We start from the raw sequence: 19,720 nt of genomic DNA, 5'->3' as shown, positions 1-19,720 counted from the left end.
CAAGAGGTCCTCGTCTGGTGTTAGTCACGCACCGTTTTACCTTACACTGAACCTAAAGCCCGGGGGCTGACCAGGGAGGCCTGGAGGGGCAGGAACCCCATTCTCTGCTGCCCCAGCGAGGGAAGCTCAGACTCAAGGCAGCGCCCAGCATTTTTCATGAGTGCTGAGGATTTTGAACTCAGGTCTCCATCTTGTGTAGCAAGCACTTTGCCTCTGAGCCCTCGCCCCAGCCCTTTAAAATGATTCGTAATCAAAACGAGGTCTCACTGTAGCCCTGGCTGGCCTGGAACTCACTACATGACCAGGCTGGCCACAAACTCACAAGGGACTTGCCTAGGTCTGCTTCCTAAGTTTGGGGATTAAAAGTGTGGGCCATCACTCCACTCCATAAAATTATTTTTAAAAGTAATTTCACAAACTAGACACAGATGGACAGTGGGTCATATCTGTAACCTCAAGTACTTGGAAAGTGGAGGCTGGAAGACCAGGAGTTCATCTTGGGCTACATAGTGAGTTCCAGGCCAGCCTGGGATACAAGAGACCCTGTCCCAAATAAACAAATATGTAATTCTTCAGGAGTCAGTAAACAAGTACACACCTTTAGTCCTAGCACTCCTGAGGCAGAGGCAAAGAGGGTCTTCATGAGTTTGAAGCCAGCATGGTCTATGTAGCGAGTTCCAGGAAAGCCAGGGCTACATAGTGAGACCCTGTCTCAAAAAACAAACAATAACAAGCCAGCAAGATGGTCAATGTGTAAAACACCACATAAACCTGAAGACCCAAATTTGATCCCCAGAACCCATGTAAGGGTGGAAGGGATTAGAGGATCCACGCTTGAGAGTTCTTTGACCTTTACACACGAACTGTGGCACACTCATCCTACACACAATAAAATAATAATAGAAAAGAAGAAGAGGCCGGGCGGTGGTGGTGCACGCCTGTAATCCCAGCACTCTGGGAGGCAGAGGCAGGTGGATTTCTGAGTTCAAGGCCAGCCTGGTCTACAGAGTGAGTTCCAGGACAGCCAGGCCTATACAGAGAAACCCTGTCTCGAAAAAAACCAAAAACCAAAATCCAAAAAAAAAAGAAAAAAGACAAAAGAAGAAGAGGAGGAGGAAGAAGAAGAAGAAGAAGAAGAAGAAGAAGAAGAAGAAGAAGAAGAAGAAGAAGAAGAAGAAGAAGAAGAAGAAGAAGAAGATTGTAACGTAATATCAAGTAAAATCAGTAACCCCTTAGGGCGTTGTCTCTCTATATAGCTCTGGCTGGGGGAGCTTGCTATGTAGACCAGACTAGCCTGGAACTCACAGAGACTGCCTGCCTCTGCCTCCCAGGAGCTGGAATTAAAGGGATGGGCCACCACGCTTACCCCATTTTTTAAAGAGACTTATTTATACGTATATGTATAGGTGTTTGCCTGCATGAATATTTGGATGTCGTGTGAGAGCAGAGCTGGGGAGGCACGAAAGGGCGTAAGATCTGGAACTGGAGTCACATGCGATTGTTAGTTGTGAGTAGCCAGTGGTCTTAACTGCTGCGCCATCTCTCCAGCACCTCAAAGTCAGTAATTTTTTAGTACACAGCAACTTAGCTTTGGCTGAAGAACAATAGGAAAAAGTGTGCTTTGGATGGTGTGCAGAGAAAATTTCCTGGGGGAATTTAGGCCCGAAGTCTCACTTCCAGGGATGGGCTTCTGAGTCCCGGAGCCTTTAGTCTTTACCTCCTGAGTATCCTCTCCCCTCTCTGAGACTGACCGTACCATTAGAGACTGGGCACTAAGCAAAGGACTGATAATTCTTTGCTGACTCCGGCTATCTCCCAGTTGCTGCCTGGGAAGAGGAACAAGAGGGGTTCATTGAAATTCATTTTTGTGAATGTTTAATATTTCGATTAATATGATTAGGCTCAAGCCTGAATGAGCTGCAGGGCGGCAGATCTGCTGAGAAGACACGGGGTAATGAGATCAGTGGGCCCGTCCGTGGGGTCTCCCACATTCACAGGGCGTGATCTGTTTAGTGTCTCCATAAATGTCAAGATCAGATTAGAAGGCAAGGAAGACGTGGGGGTGGGGCAGGTGAATGGAAAGTTACCGTGGAGAATTACAGCTTTCTACTTCCTGGTCCCCTGGGCACGCCCACGGGCATCTCCAGGCCGCTCATCATGGACTCTCCTATATTACCTCACCCTCTCAACCTGTTGTAGGGCACCCTATTGGGAGACCTGGGCATCTGCATGATGAAGTGTAATCAAGTCTCTGCACATACATTCACTTCACTCGCATATATATTTATATACACCTGACAGAATCTAGCTTCAGGCCACAGAAACCCAGATTAAAGGAGACGAAGCAGTCACTTGGGAACGGGGCAGTAGGAGGAAGCACGGAAGTTTTACCCAGTGCTTCAGTGAGCACAGAGGGAAAGAAAGGCCAGGTTCACAGCAGTTCATTCCCACAAGGAATGCTGGGTGTGGCATTCGGGCACCTGAGCTCAGGACCCGCCTTACCCAGGCTGGAATCTCATGGAGGTGTTTCTCAGCTGTGTGATCTTGGCGAGTTATTTAACCATTCTGTGTCTTAGGTTTTTCATCCATATCATGTGGGGTGGTCTAGCACATCCCTAGGATGCAGCAGTGTTATTTCAGTTCCAGAGGAGGCACCTGCTGGCTGTGATAACTCAGGAATGCATCTGTGAGTCTCAGAGACTTCTGCACCGCTCTAGAGACAGCAGCTCCACCCAGGGCAGAAGGGTAAGCTGCCAGTGGGGCACAGATGGATGATGATCCAGGATTGCTACCACGGAGCTGATGCCAACAGATATACAGGGCAGGTGTGGGGCTGGGCCAGAGAGGGCCAACCTCCTCCTAGATCATGGAACATATGGCCAGGTTTAGAAGTGTAACTGTTTGGGGGAAAAGAGTTTCTAATGTATTTTTGTCTTCTTTTATCTGACTCTGATTTCCACTCAAGGAAGCCAACCAAAGGAAGCAAAGGAAGGAGAAACACTCTGCCCTCAAGGGGAGCCTGGCAGCAGTGCCTGTTCCCACAGAAGGATCAAGATTCTCTACTTGTCGCAGGTTCTTTGCATGAAGGGTTTATTAAGCACCTACTATGTACAAGCAAGACACCACGCTAGATACTGTGAACAGTGGACTGCTGAGCCTGTCTTCAAGGATAGTGCGGGTGAGAGCTGCCACCAGCTGCTGCCTCCCTGCCCAAACCTGTCTACACACAATACCCCCAGAGAGAAGAAGGGGGTGTCTGAAAATGCCAGGCTGCTATAGCTTCCCTTGTTTCTTTTTCTGGAAAAGTATGCAGACTCTCTCTGCACTCACTTCCACTGGCTCTCCCCTTCCCCACACCCGGTTCTCCTCTCCCGCTCACTTTTGCTCTTTTCTCCCTAGACTCTTTGGCTACTTTCTTCCCCATCTACACCTCCCTCCCTGCCCTTCAACCTGCCTGACTGCTCGTTCCCGGTTCTCTTCCTTGTTTCCTTCCTTGGGTTCTCACTCTCAAACTCCCCAAAGGCCAGGCTGCCCTCTCCTCCCCACCCCCCAGCTTCCATCTCCCGGGTCTGCTGTTTCCTCTTCCAGCACCGGGGACAGCTCCAACCCCCGGAACAATGGACCCCACCCTAGGGCTCCTCTATAAATTCTCCATTTTAGTGTCTTGCCCAACTGCTGATTGGGGAGTAAGATGGGGGAAGGGTTGTTATCAAGACCAGCTGCTCTTCTGGGGCGGAAAGGGAGTCAGGGAGGATAGAGATAGAAAGAGGGCGTGGCTCTTGCCCGTTTTGTGCGTCTCTCTCCAGGGTAGAGAATTTGTATTCCACCCCTGAGACTGACATCACTGATGTCAGGGGAGAGGAGGTGGGAGTGGGGAGGGGGGTGTGGAGGGGGGGGAGGTTTTTGTTGAGGAGAGCGCGGCCGGAGAGCAGAGCTCCGGGACCCAGGTGACCGGGAAAGCAGGCAGCCCTAGTGTCGGGAGTAGCCGGCAGCAGCCCAGGCCGGGGAAACCATACAGGGTGGGGGTGGGAGGGGGGTCGAGGGAGAACCTGAAGGGGGCAGGGCAGGAGGGACCCCCGGAGCCCTGCCGCCATCAGAGATCAAGCATTTGGCATCAGGGATCTTCGGACCCAGCAGAAGGATCAGCCACAAGGGAGGTGTCCTCCCTAGGAAGCCAACGAGAGAGTCACCTGCCCCACATCAGGAGCAGGGACCCCCTCATGACGCTGCTGGCAACCATAGCAGTCCCCTAGCCCCTCAGCCTCCTTCCTATCGCCCTCTTCTGACTTTCACCCCATCTCCTTTGGCATCCCGCCCTCTGAGCTCCAGCGTGTCAGCTACCACACAAACGCCCCAGGGCTTGGCCACCCCGACCCTCATCCTGGGATATTTGCCAGATCTCTGGAAGGGAGATCCTTTGCTTAGGCTATGCCCCTGGTGGCCTGACAGTGTCTGCGAGACCCCTGACCCCTAGCCCTCAACTTCCCAGGCCTCCTTTGTGTGACGAGCCTTCCTCTGCTCAGCAGTGTGGTTGGGGGCCAAAGGGAAAGCCGGCCCTGCTGGGCCCCTGGGCCCTACCACCTGCCTCCTGCTTGGGCAGCCTCCCTTGTCTCTGGGCCTCTCCCTGCTCCTCCGGCCCCTCCTCCTGGGCCGCCCCAATGAAGGAGCCGGATGCCATCAAGCTGTTTGTGGGGCAGATCCCGAGGCATCTGGAGGAAAAGGACCTGAAGCCCATCTTCGAGCAGTTTGGCCGGATCTTCGAGCTGACGGTCATCAAGGACAAGTACACCGGGCTGCACAAGGGTGAGGGTCAGGCCAGGCTGGAGAGGAGCCACGGAGCGGCCAGAGAGGAGGGAAAGACGAAGGAAGCGGAGGAAGCGGGAGAGTGGAGCAGCTGGAGGGGGCCGAGGTGGAAGCAGAGCCAGGGGCTGGAGGACTGGATAAAGGAGCTAAGGGAGAACTCAGCTGAGTGACAGGGTCCAGAGGGGGAAACTAAGGGAACTCTGCGGGAGAGATGGAGGAGGGTGTTGGTGGCATGGGATGAACAGAAGGGTCAGAAGGACAAGTTTTAGGAGAGGATCAAGACTGACAATGTGAGAAGTCCCAGATAGTGTTGGGATGTCTGGCCAGGTGTGTTGAACCTAGAAAGAGTGGCCACAGTCAAGCCTCGGCAACCCAGGACTAAGGAGAAGGCGCGGGAGACAAGGGCATGGAGAGAGACTGGACTTAGAAAGTTACTAGGAAGAGGTTCCTGAGATCTCTCCAGCTGTGCGGCTAAGCAGGGCGGGCCTGCAGTCAGCACTTGGAGAGCTCCAAAGCTCTGGGATCCAGGGCCATGCTCCCTCCCGAAACCCTGGGGCGCAGGAAAAAGCATTTCCGGCTGTCGCTCTCCACCTTCCTTCCCCGTGCACTCTGCACACCTGGCTCTGGCGGAGACTGGGAGATTTGAGAAGTAGGAAAATGGAAGAGAGGGTGATGTTGGTCAAGATGGAGCGGGGAGAAGGTGAAGGAGAAAGGGGAAAAGAGAAAGAGAGACAGAGAGAAACAGAGACAGAGAGAGCACAATACAACCTGTTTGGAAATCACAGCTCTTCCTGCCCCCAGTCCCATCTCTCAGCAGTGCAAATGCTCTCCCACGTTCCTCACCTCCAGGTCCCTGACCCAGAGATAGGGTATCATTTTTATCCCTCCGGATAAATGCCTCCTCCCTTCCTGCCCAGCAGTCAGAGATGTCCAGGGGGGGAAATCCCCCCTCCATGTCCTCAGTCTGCTGGGGAAGCCCCGTAGGAAGGGGAACATGAGGACTCCCTTGACACCGTCTCTCTGCCCGTGTCCTAGGATGTGCTTTCCTGACGTACTGTGCTCGCGATTCAGCCCTGAAGGCCCAGAGTGCCCTGCACGAACAGAAGACTCTCCCAGGGGTGAGTTCTGGGCTCTGCAGGGTCAGGGGCCCGAGAGAAGCCTTAGGAGTGGCTGCGGACCCACCACCCTCCCAGGACACTGAGCTATTTTCCACCTCTTCATCACAGGAAGTCCCTGTAGTATCCCTTTCCCTCTGTAGATGTGTGAAACGAGAATGATTAGTGGAGTAACTGTGGTCTTTTCTGAGGAGCACACGCAGCTCCTCCCCCACACCCGTGAGTCCCCAGGCCGTGCGAGAGGGAGGACTCAGCTGAATGGGAGGAAGGTAGAGTAGGCTGGACACCTGTGTCAGAGGGGGTAAGAGGCACCCAGGCACTCTTTTGTGGTGCTGGCTAAGGCCGGCTGGGTGGCTGTGCGGTGGGGGAGGGGCGCTGCTGCCCTGAGAACAGGCATCTGGCCTGTGGACTGTTCTGTGCTGCTTTCTGAGATCACACAGGCTGCCCTGCCTGTCTCCCAGGAAGCACTCCAAAACAGAGTCGCAGGACATCAGAGTGGACATGAGTTTGGGGATGACATCATGGAGGATCAGGCTTGACCCTACCAGGTGTGCCTGGGGAGTAGAGGTGGCTCTGAGGTGCCTGCCCTTCTGCAGTGACTTTTTCTTTTTTTCCTTCTGAGACAGTCTTGTACAAGCCTGGGTTGGTAACTGAGAACAGGCATCAAGAAGTCTCCTGGTCCTTTTGGCCACCTATCTGCTTCTGTTTTCTCTCAGATTGAGTCCCAGGAGGCCCTTCCTGAAGCCTCAGTGCCCACGGCAAACCTTTGCCCATCACTGTCTAGGGGCTGGAGACATCTGTCCTAGCCTCTTCTTCCCCGCACTGGACAGAGACTGACACTGACCATCCATCCTCCTGAGAGGAAACAGACAAAACGGATGGGGTGGGGCTATGGGGACATGGAACTGCTTATACTGCCCCAACTTCAGACTCTCTTGAGGTCCCCATCTAGCCTGCCCCAAGCATCTTATCCCAGAGTGGAGCATGGCGGGGGGGGGGGGGGGGAAGGGGGGCAGGGGGCATGGGCGTGAACTGGCACAGGTGTCTAGAGTAAGCCTGTGCTTGCTCAAGTACACATGCATGCAAGCACCTGACAGGCCAGCTCAGGGACATCCACAAGCTGCCCCAGCTCCCCCTCCCGTTCTTCCCAGAGGCCCTCACAGGGATTTTACCTCAGTGCTGGGGTTTCCTGCTCCTCATTTCAGAACCCAGACAGGAACTGGAGGATCAGGGAAAGGAGCCCCAAAGAGGCCAGAGTAGGGACTTGGCAGTGTGGGGAGGGTAGGAGCCCCAAAAGCACAGCACTAGCTAGGCACATCTCCCCTGCACCTGGCTCAGGAAAAACTGCTGCCTGGGAAGACGGTGGGCAGGACGCCGGAGTCAGGAAAGGCTCCCTCTGTCACTCTGCTCCAGACTTCCCAAATGACACTAAGTTCCCACAATGGCCTTTGCCACAGTGGACAGAATCCAGAGGGACTGATAGTTTCTATTAGGAAAGGAGGGGTTCCATTCTTCTAGGGGGGATCCCACACTAAGGGGCTGAGAAAGCTGAGTCAGGTCGGTTAGGGAAGAGATACCTATAACCACACTGTTTCCTCCCACGTGGCCCCCTCAATTGTGTGTGTGTGTGTTGGGGTGTGTGTGTGTGTGTATATAGGGTGTCAGCCGATGCACGGTTCTGTCAGTAAGCTTTTGCTACTGTCTAATCTCCAAACCCTCCTGCAGGTCTATTTTAACACGTGCAGTTTTAGCCTGCTTGTGCCGCTTCCCTTTCTAGCACCCAGAATCTAGCGGCCTGTGGCTGTTGAGCCCCACTCCTCTCCAATGAGTGTCCCCAGGATGGCTCTGTCCCAGGATGGCTCTGCCCCAGGTCCCTGGATCCATTCTGAGCAGGGTGTGGCCTCTTGGAAGTTGGTTGTGAGGGGTGGCTCTGCCTTATCGTCCCCATCTGTTCTGGATCAAACTCCCAGTCTGAAGATGTGGGTTTTCCCATCATCTTGAGGCAGGGATAGTGGTCTCTGGGACAGCACCGTCAACTGTGGAGCCAGGAGGGGCAGGGCTCCAGACCTGCACCCCGGAGAGAATTAGATTCTAGGAGGGAACAGCTCTTTTTGGAGGCAGGATCTTGACTGCTAGTGAAAGGGATGGTCCTGAACAGTGGTCCTGTTAGGGAAGGCAGACCAGAGACCCCTGGCTGGAGTGTAAATGTCCCCTTCTTCGGGCTGCCCTGGGGAGAGCTTATCACCTGGTGGTGGAAGCTAGGAAGAGGCAGGCAGGCGCCTGCCTGGTTGCCAGGTAAACACAGTACAGCTGGGCTCAGGGGAGGGGGCAGGTGTGCCCAGGTGAGCTAACAAAGCTTCCCACAGGAAGTGCGGGGGGGCGGGGACTGAAAATGGGCATTAGTACTGAGGAGTCCTCCGTGAGGGTGGGGCGTTCTGTCTATGAGCCCCATCATGTGGTCTGGGCTGTGTCTCCGTGCGAATGCACGTCAGCTGTGGGTATTTATTGAGATGCTATTTTGGGGCTGGAAGCCTTGCCTGTTCAGGGCGGGTATCACATCATTTCTCTCCCAAGTTCCCAGTCTCTCAGCGAACAGCAACTTCCCAGAGACTTGTTGGGAAGGGCAAAGTGCCAATCTGAGATTGCCCCATGCTGTGGCCCTGCTTCTGACTGACTCTCCATCTTGAGGGATGGATGTGGCTAGCTGGTGTGGTGCCCAGGAGGGAATTTCCTGTTTTGGCTACAGTACAGAAAGAGGGGAATGGCCACAAGTTTCTAGTGCTCACCACACACACACACACACACACACACACACACACGCACACGCACACGCACACGCACATACACACCACACTTTAGGAGATTGAATTTCAGATAGGATAATCCCAGATTGGTAGAAGGTAAAGCCGGGGGCAGGAGGATTTATGTGACTGTGACCTTCCCCCCCACACACACACACCAGCTGCTCTCAGATCCAGAGATCTGGGGAGAGGGAAGGCTGGGACGGGAAGAACATTGACGAGGAGTCTCAGGTTTGACCCAAGGCTGAACACCTGGCAGGCAGAGTCCAACCAGAAGCTGTATTTCTGTATTTCTCCGTGTTAACTGATGCCACTTAAGGTCTCCAAATTCGAGAGCACCAGAAGTGAGCAACATCCACCTGCAGACTTCCTGGTCTATCCTCTTGTTTAAGGGGAGAGGAAGTTGGATCTTGCAGGGACACAGTGAGGGGCGGGGCTCCGGTCTCCTCTGTTAAGTGACTTTCCTTAGAGAACCCTAAACTAAGCTTCACTCTTAGCGTGTAAATGAATGCCTCGTTTATGGTTTTGGTCTCTGGAATTGAAAATGTCCCATCATTGCATGAGCGAAGGGACGGGCTGTGACCCTAGCAGCCAGAGTCCTCAGTAGCAAGAGAAGTTCAGAGGCGGAACATTGCGTGCTTCTTCCGCTTTCCAGTAACTGCTGTGCTCGCCATCTTGGTTAAGGAGAACAACCTGTGGGAGTATTTCCCAAGTCCACTCACCAAACCAGACACCAAATAGAACTAGAAAATTTTCTGCCCACACTGAAGATTGAACAAAGGGTGATACTGTGGGTTTCAGGGAGAGGCTAGCACTCTGGAGGACTTCGAGTCAGGAAGGATTGCAAAGGAGCACGGAATAGCCCCGGCTCCTTCAGCGCTTCTTCAGCGCTTTCTCTGCTCTTCAGATAGCAAGGATTGGTTGTGGAAGCAGGACGCAGGAGACCGGAACAGTATGGCCCCTGCAGGACTCACTCCACTGTCCTGCAGGACTCTCCAGGACTGGGAAGCTTTCTTGGGCCCCTCCCCCACCTCCCAACCCCCACCCAATACTCTACCCCCAGCATACCCTGTTCCCACCCCCCTCCATTCCTGCTCCGATGTGTGTGAAGCAGAAGTGATGACGTCACCACGGTCGCCAGGGCGACGGGGACGGATAAATCAGGCTGAGTGGGCGGTTGCCATGGTGCGCATTCTCCTGTTGCCACGGAGACTGGGCATCTGCTCCCTTTGTGCTGCCCGAGTGCCTTCCCCCTGGGGTCAAGGGGTGTAGGGGAGCAGAAAGAGGCAGACACACCTCTAGTGGTCAGAAGGAGTTCTGGGCCTCTGTGGGGTCTCCCTCAGCCTTTCTTGGGGATTCTCTGTGCGATAGCCTATGTTTGCTCCTACTTTGCTGAATGGAGGCGGCTCTGGTTCATCAGTTCCTTGATTGAGCTCTGACTCAAGACCTGGGTCCTAAGAGCAGGCCTTCCTCACCTAAGACAGCAACACCTATGGGTGACCCAGGCATTCTGAGGCCAACCTGAGCCCAGAGCTGCACCCCACGAAATCTTCCAACACACCCCCTCTCCCCAATAAACGCTTCAGGTCTGCATTCTAGAAAAGATTGGCCCTACCCTTTCCTTCCCATCAGCCTCACTCCCTTCAGTCTGGGGAGGCCACGGAGGCCCTGGCAGCTCTTTCTTCTGCCCTCTAGATGAACAGGCCGATCCAGGTGAAGCCGGCCGACAGCGAGAGTCGAGGAGGTAGGCTCTATAACTTTGGATTTAGCCCCCTTTCTCCTACCCCTAGGCCCAGGGCTTGATGGAGCTGAAGGACAGGCTTTCTTGAAGGAAGTCTGGTAATACTAAAGACTTATCTGCTAAGGTTGGGTTAAGGAGTGGGTGGCGAGATCTGGCCCATTTGTAGACATTACAAAACAGAGGCCAAGTAGGGGTCGCATCCTTCAGAGCGGAGTACTGCATGCTACTGAACTCTAATCCCCAACTATCAGTGTCACACCCTAGAGCCACTGTTCCCCACGATGGGGGAGGTGGTGCCAGGAGCAACAGGTACACGCGTGAAGGTGGAGGGCTGGGAAAGGGGCCAGGAAGCCCTGTACATTCCTCCCCTCCTACGCCCCACCCCCCAGAAGACCGGAAGCTCTTTGTGGGCATGCTAGGAAAGCAGCAGACAGATGAGGATGTCCGGAAGATGTTTGAACCATTTGGGACTATAGACGAGTGCACTGTGCTCCGGGGCCCTGACGGTACCAGCAAAGGTAGCCCTCTGCCTCACCCCTTCTCCGCAGGGCCCGGTAGGGTGCCCTGGTGGTAGGCACTCACCTCTCCTCCGCCCCACCCACTCACTCTAGGCTGCGCCTTTGTGAAGTTCCAGACTCACGCCGAGGCCCAGGCGGCCATCAACACCCTTCACAGCAGCCGGACCCTGCCGGTGAGCGTGAGCGGATGACCCCTCCTCCTGTCTCTCTCCCACTGGCCCCTGGCACAGAGCAAAGTTCATTCAGCATAGGATTTCTAATTTAGTTTTGAGTTTTCCCAAAAGAATCAACGAATCGAATACACGACTCCCATAGCTACTCCTCATCTCTGGCCCACTCCCCCTCCACTCTGCTTCAGTCTCCCCTCTCAGCTCCTATCGCTTTTCCCTCCCGACCCCACCTCATCTCCTGGGGTGTCGGGACCCTGGTTTAGAGGCCCCCACCTGCTCAGCACATGCTGATACTGCTGTCCCTAAATGTTAGCATTCCTTCAGTTGAGTATGAGCTGGAATTCCAGCTGGAGCCTAACTAGCTGCTTCCGACAGATGTGGGCCTCGCTCAACTCTGAGTTCAGGCGTCAGACAGAACTCAGTCAGCGGCTGGGCCCTTCGCCGCTGAGTCTAGGACTCTACCAGTACTTGCAAATGTTCCCATTTAGATTTGATTTGGCTCAGGCTAACATTAAAATGTGATGTGGCACCCACTGAGCACTGAGAGAGACCTGGCGCGGGTCCAGCACGGGCCGGGAGCTGGAGCATTTAGCATTCCCCACAGCTAATCCGCTGTGACTGCCAGCGCAGCCGGCTCTCGGCGCGCCACCCTTCCTATTTCCACAGACCTGTCCGTTTTTGTTTTGTTGGTTTTTTGGTTTGTTTCCTAGTTTAGTTTTGGTTTGGTTTTTTTGCACTTAATTTCACATTCCTAAATCTATCTAGCCTTTTACATATCCCAGTGCAGGGACATGGCGGGATTAGGATCTCCCCATTTGGATGGGGCACTGTAATGGCTGTGCTCCCAAGGAGGCCTGAGGCCAGAGGAGGCCCTCAGGGAGCAGATGCTGACTCTTCCTGTGACATGTGGGGCCCATGCCCAGGGTGCGTCATCCAGCCTGGTGGTCAAGTTTGCTGACACAGAGAAGGAGCGAGGTCTCCGCCGGATGCAGCAGGTGGCTACCCAGCTGGGCATGTTCAGCCCTGTCGCCCTCCAGTTTGGAGCCTACAGCGCCTACACCCAGGCTGTAAGCACACCCTCCCGCCCTCAGCACTAGACTTGCTCCTCTCCGTGTCCTTCCAGGCCCACCCTCTAAACACCACAGCAGGGGTTAGAGCGGGACGGACACCAGGGCTGGGGGCGGGGCCTACTCTTGTCTCCCCACCCCACAGCTGATGCAGCAGCAGGCGGCCCTGGTAGCAGCTCACAGTGCCTACCTCAGCCCTATGGCCACCATGGCCGCCGTACAGATGCAGCACATGGCTGCCATCAACGCCAATGGCCTCATCGCCACCCCCATCACACCAGCCTCAGGTAAGGCCCACGCCAGGAAGCTGGGGCTGGGGGCGGATGCAGCATGGTGGCAGGGACCAGGTGAAGCCATGGGGTGCAGGAAGAGCACCAGCCCACTGCTCCACTCTGCCTCCTGGGTTTGCCTCTTGGTTCTCTGCATCTGTGTGTCTGTCTCCCTGCTCCGTTGCTGTCATGTTCTCCTTCCTAGGAACCAGCACCCCTCCTGCCATTGCTGCCACGCCCGTCTCTGCCATCCCTGCTGCCTTGGGTGTCAATGGCTACAGCCCGGTGCCCACCCAGCCCACAGGGCAGCCTGCCCCTGATGCTCTGTACCCCAACGGGGTTCACCCTTACCCAGGTGGGGCTCCCTCCCTGCCCACCTCGCTCTGTCAGCCCCCAGGCCACTGTGTCCACTGCAGGCAACCCTGGCTTCCCTCCTTCCCTCTCCAGCCTCAGGGCTTAAGGTGCTATTTCTTGCTCTCTTCCTGGGCAGAAATGCTCCTCACGCTCTTTCCTTTCTTACTGTTTGTTTGCTTGTTTTTAAAGTGTTTTTTGAGACTGAGTCTCTCTATGTGGTTGGCCTTGAACCTAAAGCCCTGCCTATCTGCCTCCCTGAGTATGGGATTGAAGGCATGTGCTGCTGAGCTCAGGCTTGCTTGGGCTCTTGGCTGGGGCAGCTGAGGCTTAGCTGAAGTGATTAGAGTGGCATGACAGTTACAGACTTTACCCAACACTGGGCTGGTCCCCTTTCCTCCCGCCATACGCACTTCCTTCTTGTCTCCCCCCACCCCCAGATGAGGCTCTGTCTGCTGAGAGAAGTGCTGGCGGGGTTCCCATTATGTCCCAGACCCACTCACGGCTTGTGATGCTCTCTGCAGCCCAGAGCCCGGCCCCTGTGGAGCCTCTCCAGCAGGCCTATGCAGGGATGCAGCACTACACAGGTGAGGCCCTCTAGCCCAGGCCCTGCCCAGGTGGGCGGGCGGACTGGCATGGGGCAACCGCTCTAGGAATGACTACAGTCTGAGCTTCTACAGCCACACCCCCAGGCCTTCCTGAGAAGCTGTGCTTGTGAGAGTGGCACACACCTAGGACTTGTCTGAGGAAGCCTCTTCTCTGAATCCTCCCAGCCTGTGGAGTGCACTGGTTTGGGCTGGGGGGAGGGGACACAAGACTGGTTGTGAGGAGTGAGGGGAACCCCATTAGCTTTCTCTGTCTTCACCACCCCAGCAGCCTACCCAGCAGCCTACAGCCTGGTTGCACCTGCGTTCCAGCAGCCTCCAGCCCTGCTCGCCCAGCAGCCCCCACCACCACCTCAGCAACAGCAGCAGCAGCAGCAGCAGCAGCAGCAGCAGCAGCAGCAGCAACGGGAAGGTGCCAGCCTGGGGCAGGGTCCTGATAGCTGAACCCTGCAGGGATGAGAACACCCATGTTGCGGCCTCGGGTACTCCCGATGGCTCTTTGCCAAGCTCTGGGCCTGTGTGTGAGGACGGAAGGAGTGGGGAGCCCTGGCCCACACTGCTGGGGGCCAGGATTGGCGGCTGCTCTCCCCCTCACCTCTGCACCTCCCAGTCTCTGAGCTGCCCCTTCTGTCTCTGCTGCCACCCAGGCCCCGATGGCTGCAACATCTTCATCTACCACCTGCCCCAGGAGTTCACAGACTCAGAGATCCTCCAGATGTTTGTCCCTTTTGGCCATGTCATCTCAGCCAAAGTCTTTGTTGACCGGGCCACCAATCAGAGCAAATGTTTTGGTAAGAATATGATGATCTAAAAGACAGAGTATGGACATTTTTGTTTGAACTCTTAGGACTAAGTTCCTCACATCTGAAGGCATTTTAGAGTCTCAGTGGACTCTATATTTGAAAGGCTGCATATCCAAGGCCACAAAAGAACCATCTCTGACACACCCACCACCCCATACAGTTGCCAAGCAAGCCTATCTCTAGAAGAGTCACAGCTTCATCTTAAGAAACAGCCTTATAGTTCAGAGATCTGAGGACATTGAGTGGCATGAGGTCCTAGTTCTATCACACACACACACACACACACAGCCCAACCCCCATTTCACATAGCGTGGAGATACTAGATTTCAAAAGGACATAGGTTTCTTTCTTTTTTGGATTTTTGGATTTGGTTTTTTTTTGAGACAGAGTTTCTCTGTATAGCCCTGGCTGTCCTGGAACTCACTCTGTAGACCAGGCTGGTCTTGAACTCAGAAATCCACCTGCCTCTGCCTCCCAGAGTGCTGGGATTACAGGTGTGCGCCACCACCGCCCGGCTTAGGACATAGGTTTCTTTCTGATGCTTTCCTGTCTTTGGAAGCTTCCTACAGTTCCTTGTTTCAAAAACCACCTACAGGATTTCCAAATAGAATGTTTCTGAGCTCTCAGACTGAGGAAGGGGCCGCCCTTCACAGAATACTAGTAAGTAATCCTAGTTTGTGTGAATGACTGGACTGGATTCACTCATTAAATCTAACATCAACAAACTATTTCTGAATGCCTACTCCATGCTAGGCAGGTCTCATGGTCTTAGAGATGCTCGGAAGCAGTAGGGCGGTGCTGGGCGATACAAGCTCTGGCCCTGTGGCAGGACAGCGATGCAGGGCTGGGCCAGGCCTGATGCCCTTCTCGCCTCAGGCTTTGTGAGTTTCGACAATCCGGCCAGTGCCCAGGCTGCCATCCAGGCTATGAACGGTTTCCAGATTGGCATGAAGCGCCTCAAAGTCCAGCTAAAGCGGCCTAAGGATGCAAACAGGCCCTACTAAGGGCTTCAGGTGGGTGTTGCTCCTGTTCTGTGACCTCAGTGTCAGGACCCACACACTGCAGCCAGACCCTCACACTACCACCACCCCACCCTGATGCTGGACTTGAGGAACTAGGACCTGGGCCACTCCCCCAGCTATTATTGTTCAGTCAGCTGTGTCTCCCATCCACATATGTGTGTGCATATGTACACACACACTCACAGACACACAGACACACACATACAGAATCACCCCAGAGAAAGACAAGGGTATACCTGTGTGTGCTCCTAGAGTTTTCCACAGTATCTGGTCTCGTCTGTCTGGTCAGTGTCCGTGTGTCTGTGTCATCCTCTTTCTGGTTTTCTTTTGGGTTGGATGGAATTTTTATTGTAGGTTTTGGGGACCAGGAGGCTGGTTTGGAGAAGTGGAGGGTCATAGAGCCATGTGGTTTTGACACCTGTTCTCCTGAGAGGCGGAGACACAGCAGTTTCCATTGCCCTGCACTGCAGGTGGTTTTCCCAGGGCAGTGGACCTTGGGGCAGAACACCAGACAGATGGGAGTGGGCATGGCTCGGTGGAGGAAGTGGAATCATACTGAGTAGCGCCTAGCCACTGTAGGCTGCCACCCAACCTTGGGGCATAGACTGGTAGCCCTCCCTAACTTTGATTTGTTTAATCTCTCTTGGACCAAACCTTGAAAAATCACAACCCAAGAACAATACCCACATTTCTGTTTCTCCCCTTTCCCCCCAATCCTGGCTGCTTAACTCCCCCCACCCCGGGGGCCCCAGCCCAGGGTCCGTGTCCATTGTCGACTGAAGCCCCCATCCCGGACCCCTGCTCCGGGCCCCTGTAAGTTGCATGGAACGAGCGTGTTGTCTATGGAGCCAATTGTTTGTTATCTGGGGAGGGGCTAGGGGGGGAAACAGCCCCCAGCCCAGGCTCAGGGCCAGGGCAGCTCGCGGGATGTGCGTGGTCAACAGTGGTTGGTGACTGTGGTCTGTGATTTTGTGCATTGTTTTCTTGCTTCCTATGTTCCTTTCCAAAAAGGAATGAGAACACTAAGGGCTGGGCGTGGTGTCACCCCATGAGACTCCATCCCTAGGCCCTCTTGAGGCACCCCAGCCTCTGCGGATGCTCCCCTCTCCAGGTGTCTGTCTTGCTCTCCCTGCTCCTTCCTTCTAGTTATCTCTGCCTGCCTGTTTGTCTCATTTCTTTGCCTCTCTTCATCTAGCTCGATCTTCCACTCACTTTTGACCTATTTCTTCCCAATAGCTTCAGTCTGTATTGTTCCATGCCTCCTGCCCCGTTTCTCTACCCTTGCTCTGTGCCCTCATAGTTGGAGGGATGGGGAGGTGAGCAGATGGGTCTGTTGGGACAAGGTCTTTTTGATGGCCTGCCTTTCTCAGGTAGCCCCACCATAGTACCATCCCTCCCAGCCACCTCAACCTTACCCAGAACCCATGACCAGTACTAGACACATTCCCTGTGCTTCACCTATATTTCCTTCCTTTGCAGGTCTGGAGATACCAGAGGAAGGGGCACTTCATACCCTCTTCCCATGACTGGCCCTGGCCTTCTCTGCACATCTGCTCTGGCCTTGATTAGACTCTGGGGCAAAAGCAGCTTCATGGCCCCAAGGGCCCAGGACCTGGCTCACTCCCACCATCTTGCCTCTCTGAAGGGCCATAGTTTTGCCTCTCTGGCTCCAAGAGCCTATTTCCTCCCCAGCGCCCTTTTGGCCTTTGTGAGGAAGCAAGGAATAGGCTTGAAGGTTCAGGGACATCTGCCTTCTGCCAAGGCTCCTGAGCTGGGCCTCTGTGCCCACTGTTCGCACTAGCCTTCCCTCAGTGGGCCTTGAGTAGCTGTACAGGCCCAGGGGGCAGCAGGGCATCCTCCTCTTTCCCAAGCACCCTCCCCCTATCCTCTTCCCCAAGGCAGGGCCTTCTCAGAAGCTGGCTCCCACATTTCTCTCTACCCTCAGCTAGAGGTAGAATATCTCCAAATCCTGGGCTCCCAGCCCTAAAACTCACTGCCTCCCCCAAAGCCCCCTCCAAGGAGGGTGTGGGGACCCCTGAGGGCTGCCTCTCTGCCAATCAGTCACAGAGACCCTCCTTTCATGAGGAAAAGACCTTTCCCTGAATCCTTAAAAATGTTTACAGTCTCTGCTGGCCCCTCCATGTAAATACCATGACCGCCAGGGCATTACTCAGCCCACCCAGCCAGACGCTGCCATCTCTCTTTCTGGGAGTTTAGACAATGTTGTCCTTGGATTTTTCCCCCCTCTTGATTTCTCCCTTTGCTTTGGGGGTAATTGGGTATTTGGGGGGAAGTGTATGGGGAGGGCTAAAGGGGTTTATTACCTGATCATTTTCTTTAGGAAGAGGTTTTAGGGAAAAGAACCATGGGGTGGGGTAGAAGGGTGAAGGGCAAGAAGGGGGAATCAATTTCTGACAGTTCTCTACACTTCACTTATTTATTGAGTTTTACTTTTAAAGAGTTGGTCTTTTCTGCCTAAATAAAGAAAAATGTTTGAAAGGATCAACTATGGTCATTGAGAAGGTTGAGTAGGGTGCTCACCCTGGGGAAGGGGAGAGGGGGAAGGGGGGACTATGGTTTGGGAAAACTTCCTGGAAGGCCAAGCCCTCACTGTGTTCTGACCTTGCTCATAACTTCATGATCCTACCTGCTCATCTTTGGAGCTTAATTCTAGAGTGTTCTTCAGAGCCAAGTCCAGGAGAGAGAATCTGTGGTGAGTGCAGAGGTGAGCTCAGGTCAGGAGGCCTCTAAGGTTGGGGTCTTGTGGTTTCAGGGACACTGGGAGCTGGCCGGCTTTAACACTACTATTGCTGTTTAGGGTTCTGTGCTGACCCCTTATGTTCATGTCCTTATTTTCCACAGCCCTGTGGGGCAGGGTATAGTTTTATAGACAGGGAATTGGACATTTTGAAGGCCAACTCCTTTTCCCAGGGCCACAATGACAGAAAAGAAAAAGCCACAGAAACTGATCATTTGTCTAACTCCAGAACATCGAACAGGCCACGGCCGGCCGTGATCTACCCAGCAGGTCTGAACGTCAGTTTCTTTCCTGAGGACTGCTGTTGGCTCACAGGGATCACGTGGTGCCCTGTCCTTACTGTGTACTGCCCACCTGCTTGCAGGCAACTCCTCTCTGCCAGGCCTTAAGAACTTGCCCACCTCCAGTTATGACCTGGCCTCAGGTCAGAGTTGGCCAGTGAAAATATGACTGCAGCCTGGGGGTGTAGCTCAGAGGCACAACACCTGGCAAAGGTGCGCAGGCCCTGTCTCTACCAATACAGAAAGATGAGAAAGGGGTCACGGGAGAAGAGGAAGGCAGGCAGGGTGAGGAAAGGGGTAAATACAAGAGCAAAGGGGAACCCGCAGCTGTGAGTCAGACCTCACAATTCACCCCACCACCTCACTCTTCTCCTTAGCACAGCTCTAATGTTTAAAGGAAGGCAGAGCATGGAGCACCATGGCTGCAATTCCAGCACTTGGGGGATTGAGGCAAAGGGTTCAGGAGTTTGAGACCAGCCTGAGACAAATTAGGCAGGCAGGCAGCTGGCGGGTGGGCACATAAGCAGTATGGAAATACTTTTTGTGTGTGGCTTCAGGGAGAAGAAAATCTTAGTGTGGTAAAGATCAAGAATGGGGTGGAGTCCCTACTCCTGGCTTTTCTTAGGACCAGGGGACATGTTGCCTTCTTCATGTTGGTGAGGAAGGCAAGCCCATCATGGTGGTGGCAGGAGGCAACTCGTTTATAGCTCTAGAGCAGATAGTCTGATTGTATTTTTACATTCAGTGTGGGTCCATGGGATGTCCTCTCTGGACATGCTCTCCCAGGTTGATTTTAAATCCAGTCAAGTTACCTTAGACAGACGAAGATTAAAGGCCTGACAATAAGGCTCTAGGCAGGATGTTTAGCTAGTAACAAAAAGCCCAAAATCTAGTGACAAGCTGTGTGTGCATGCTTGTGACAGCAGGAGCAGCAGCAAGTGTAAGGCCAATAGCAGCTGTGGTTAGTGTTTGTGAACTTCCTCCAGAGCTAGCTCAGCTCTACAACAGTTTATAGGTCAGAACAAAGATGGTGGGTTTCAGATCAAAGACTCTCCTAGAATGACTGTCTTTATTTCCTCACTCCTGGTATCCTTTGGGCTCTTAGGCAGATGTGGCAGCACCTCAGGGACTGCCTCTATTGTATGTTCCTAATAACTTGCTGAGGGAAACAAGTGTCATGTTAACAGAAGGGACAGGACCAAAAACCCAACCCCAAGGGCTATAGACTAGGCTGACCTCAAACTCAGATCCACCTGTCTCTAGAGTGTTGGGATTAAAGGCGGGCGTGCACAGCCACCACCAGTCTCAGCCTCATCTGACGTGCACACACATCCATGTGTGGGTAAGCATGTGCCGGCTTAAGAGGACAATTTCTGGGAGGAGCTCATTCTTACCATGTGGATCCTGGGGGACTGA

The 19,720-nt window shown here is 54.0% G+C and overlaps 1 protein-coding gene across 21 annotated transcripts; it reads left to right on the top strand.

Moving 5' to 3' along the window:
* The first annotated feature begins 4,658 nt into the window (after positions 1–4,658).
* On the top strand, positions 4,659–15,247 carry Celf3 (CUGBP Elav-like family member 3). 21 transcript variants are annotated; one of them, XM_052179863.1, is made up of 14 exons: positions 4,659–4,803; positions 5,839–5,921; positions 10,415–10,463; positions 10,551–10,553; positions 10,850–10,978; positions 11,072–11,151; positions 12,072–12,215; positions 12,361–12,502; positions 12,690–12,839; positions 13,360–13,422; positions 13,709–13,770; positions 13,834–13,852; positions 14,088–14,231; positions 15,120–15,247. In XM_052179863.1, exons 1-14 carry the CDS (start codon positions 4,659–4,661, stop codon positions 15,245–15,247), a joined length of 1,341 nt encoding a protein of 446 aa, XP_052035823.1. The 21 variants fall into 21 exon arrangements, with proteins under 21 accessions (XP_052035823.1, XP_052035831.1, XP_052035828.1 ...); XM_052179871.1 differs by lacking the exon at positions 10,551–10,553 and having other exon boundaries at positions 10,853–10,978; positions 12,072–12,212; positions 14,088–14,171; XM_052179868.1 differs by lacking the exon at positions 10,551–10,553 and having other exon boundaries at positions 10,853–10,978; positions 14,088–14,171.
* The last annotated feature ends 4,473 nt before the right edge of the window (positions 15,248–19,720 follow it).

The sequence above is a fragment of the Apodemus sylvaticus genome, chromosome 4 (genome assembly GCF_947179515.1).
Source record: "Apodemus sylvaticus chromosome 4, mApoSyl1.1, whole genome shotgun sequence".
Taxonomy (NCBI): Eukaryota; Metazoa; Chordata; class Mammalia; order Rodentia; family Muridae; genus Apodemus; species Apodemus sylvaticus.
This window is presented reverse-complemented; position numbering and strand designations above follow the sequence as displayed.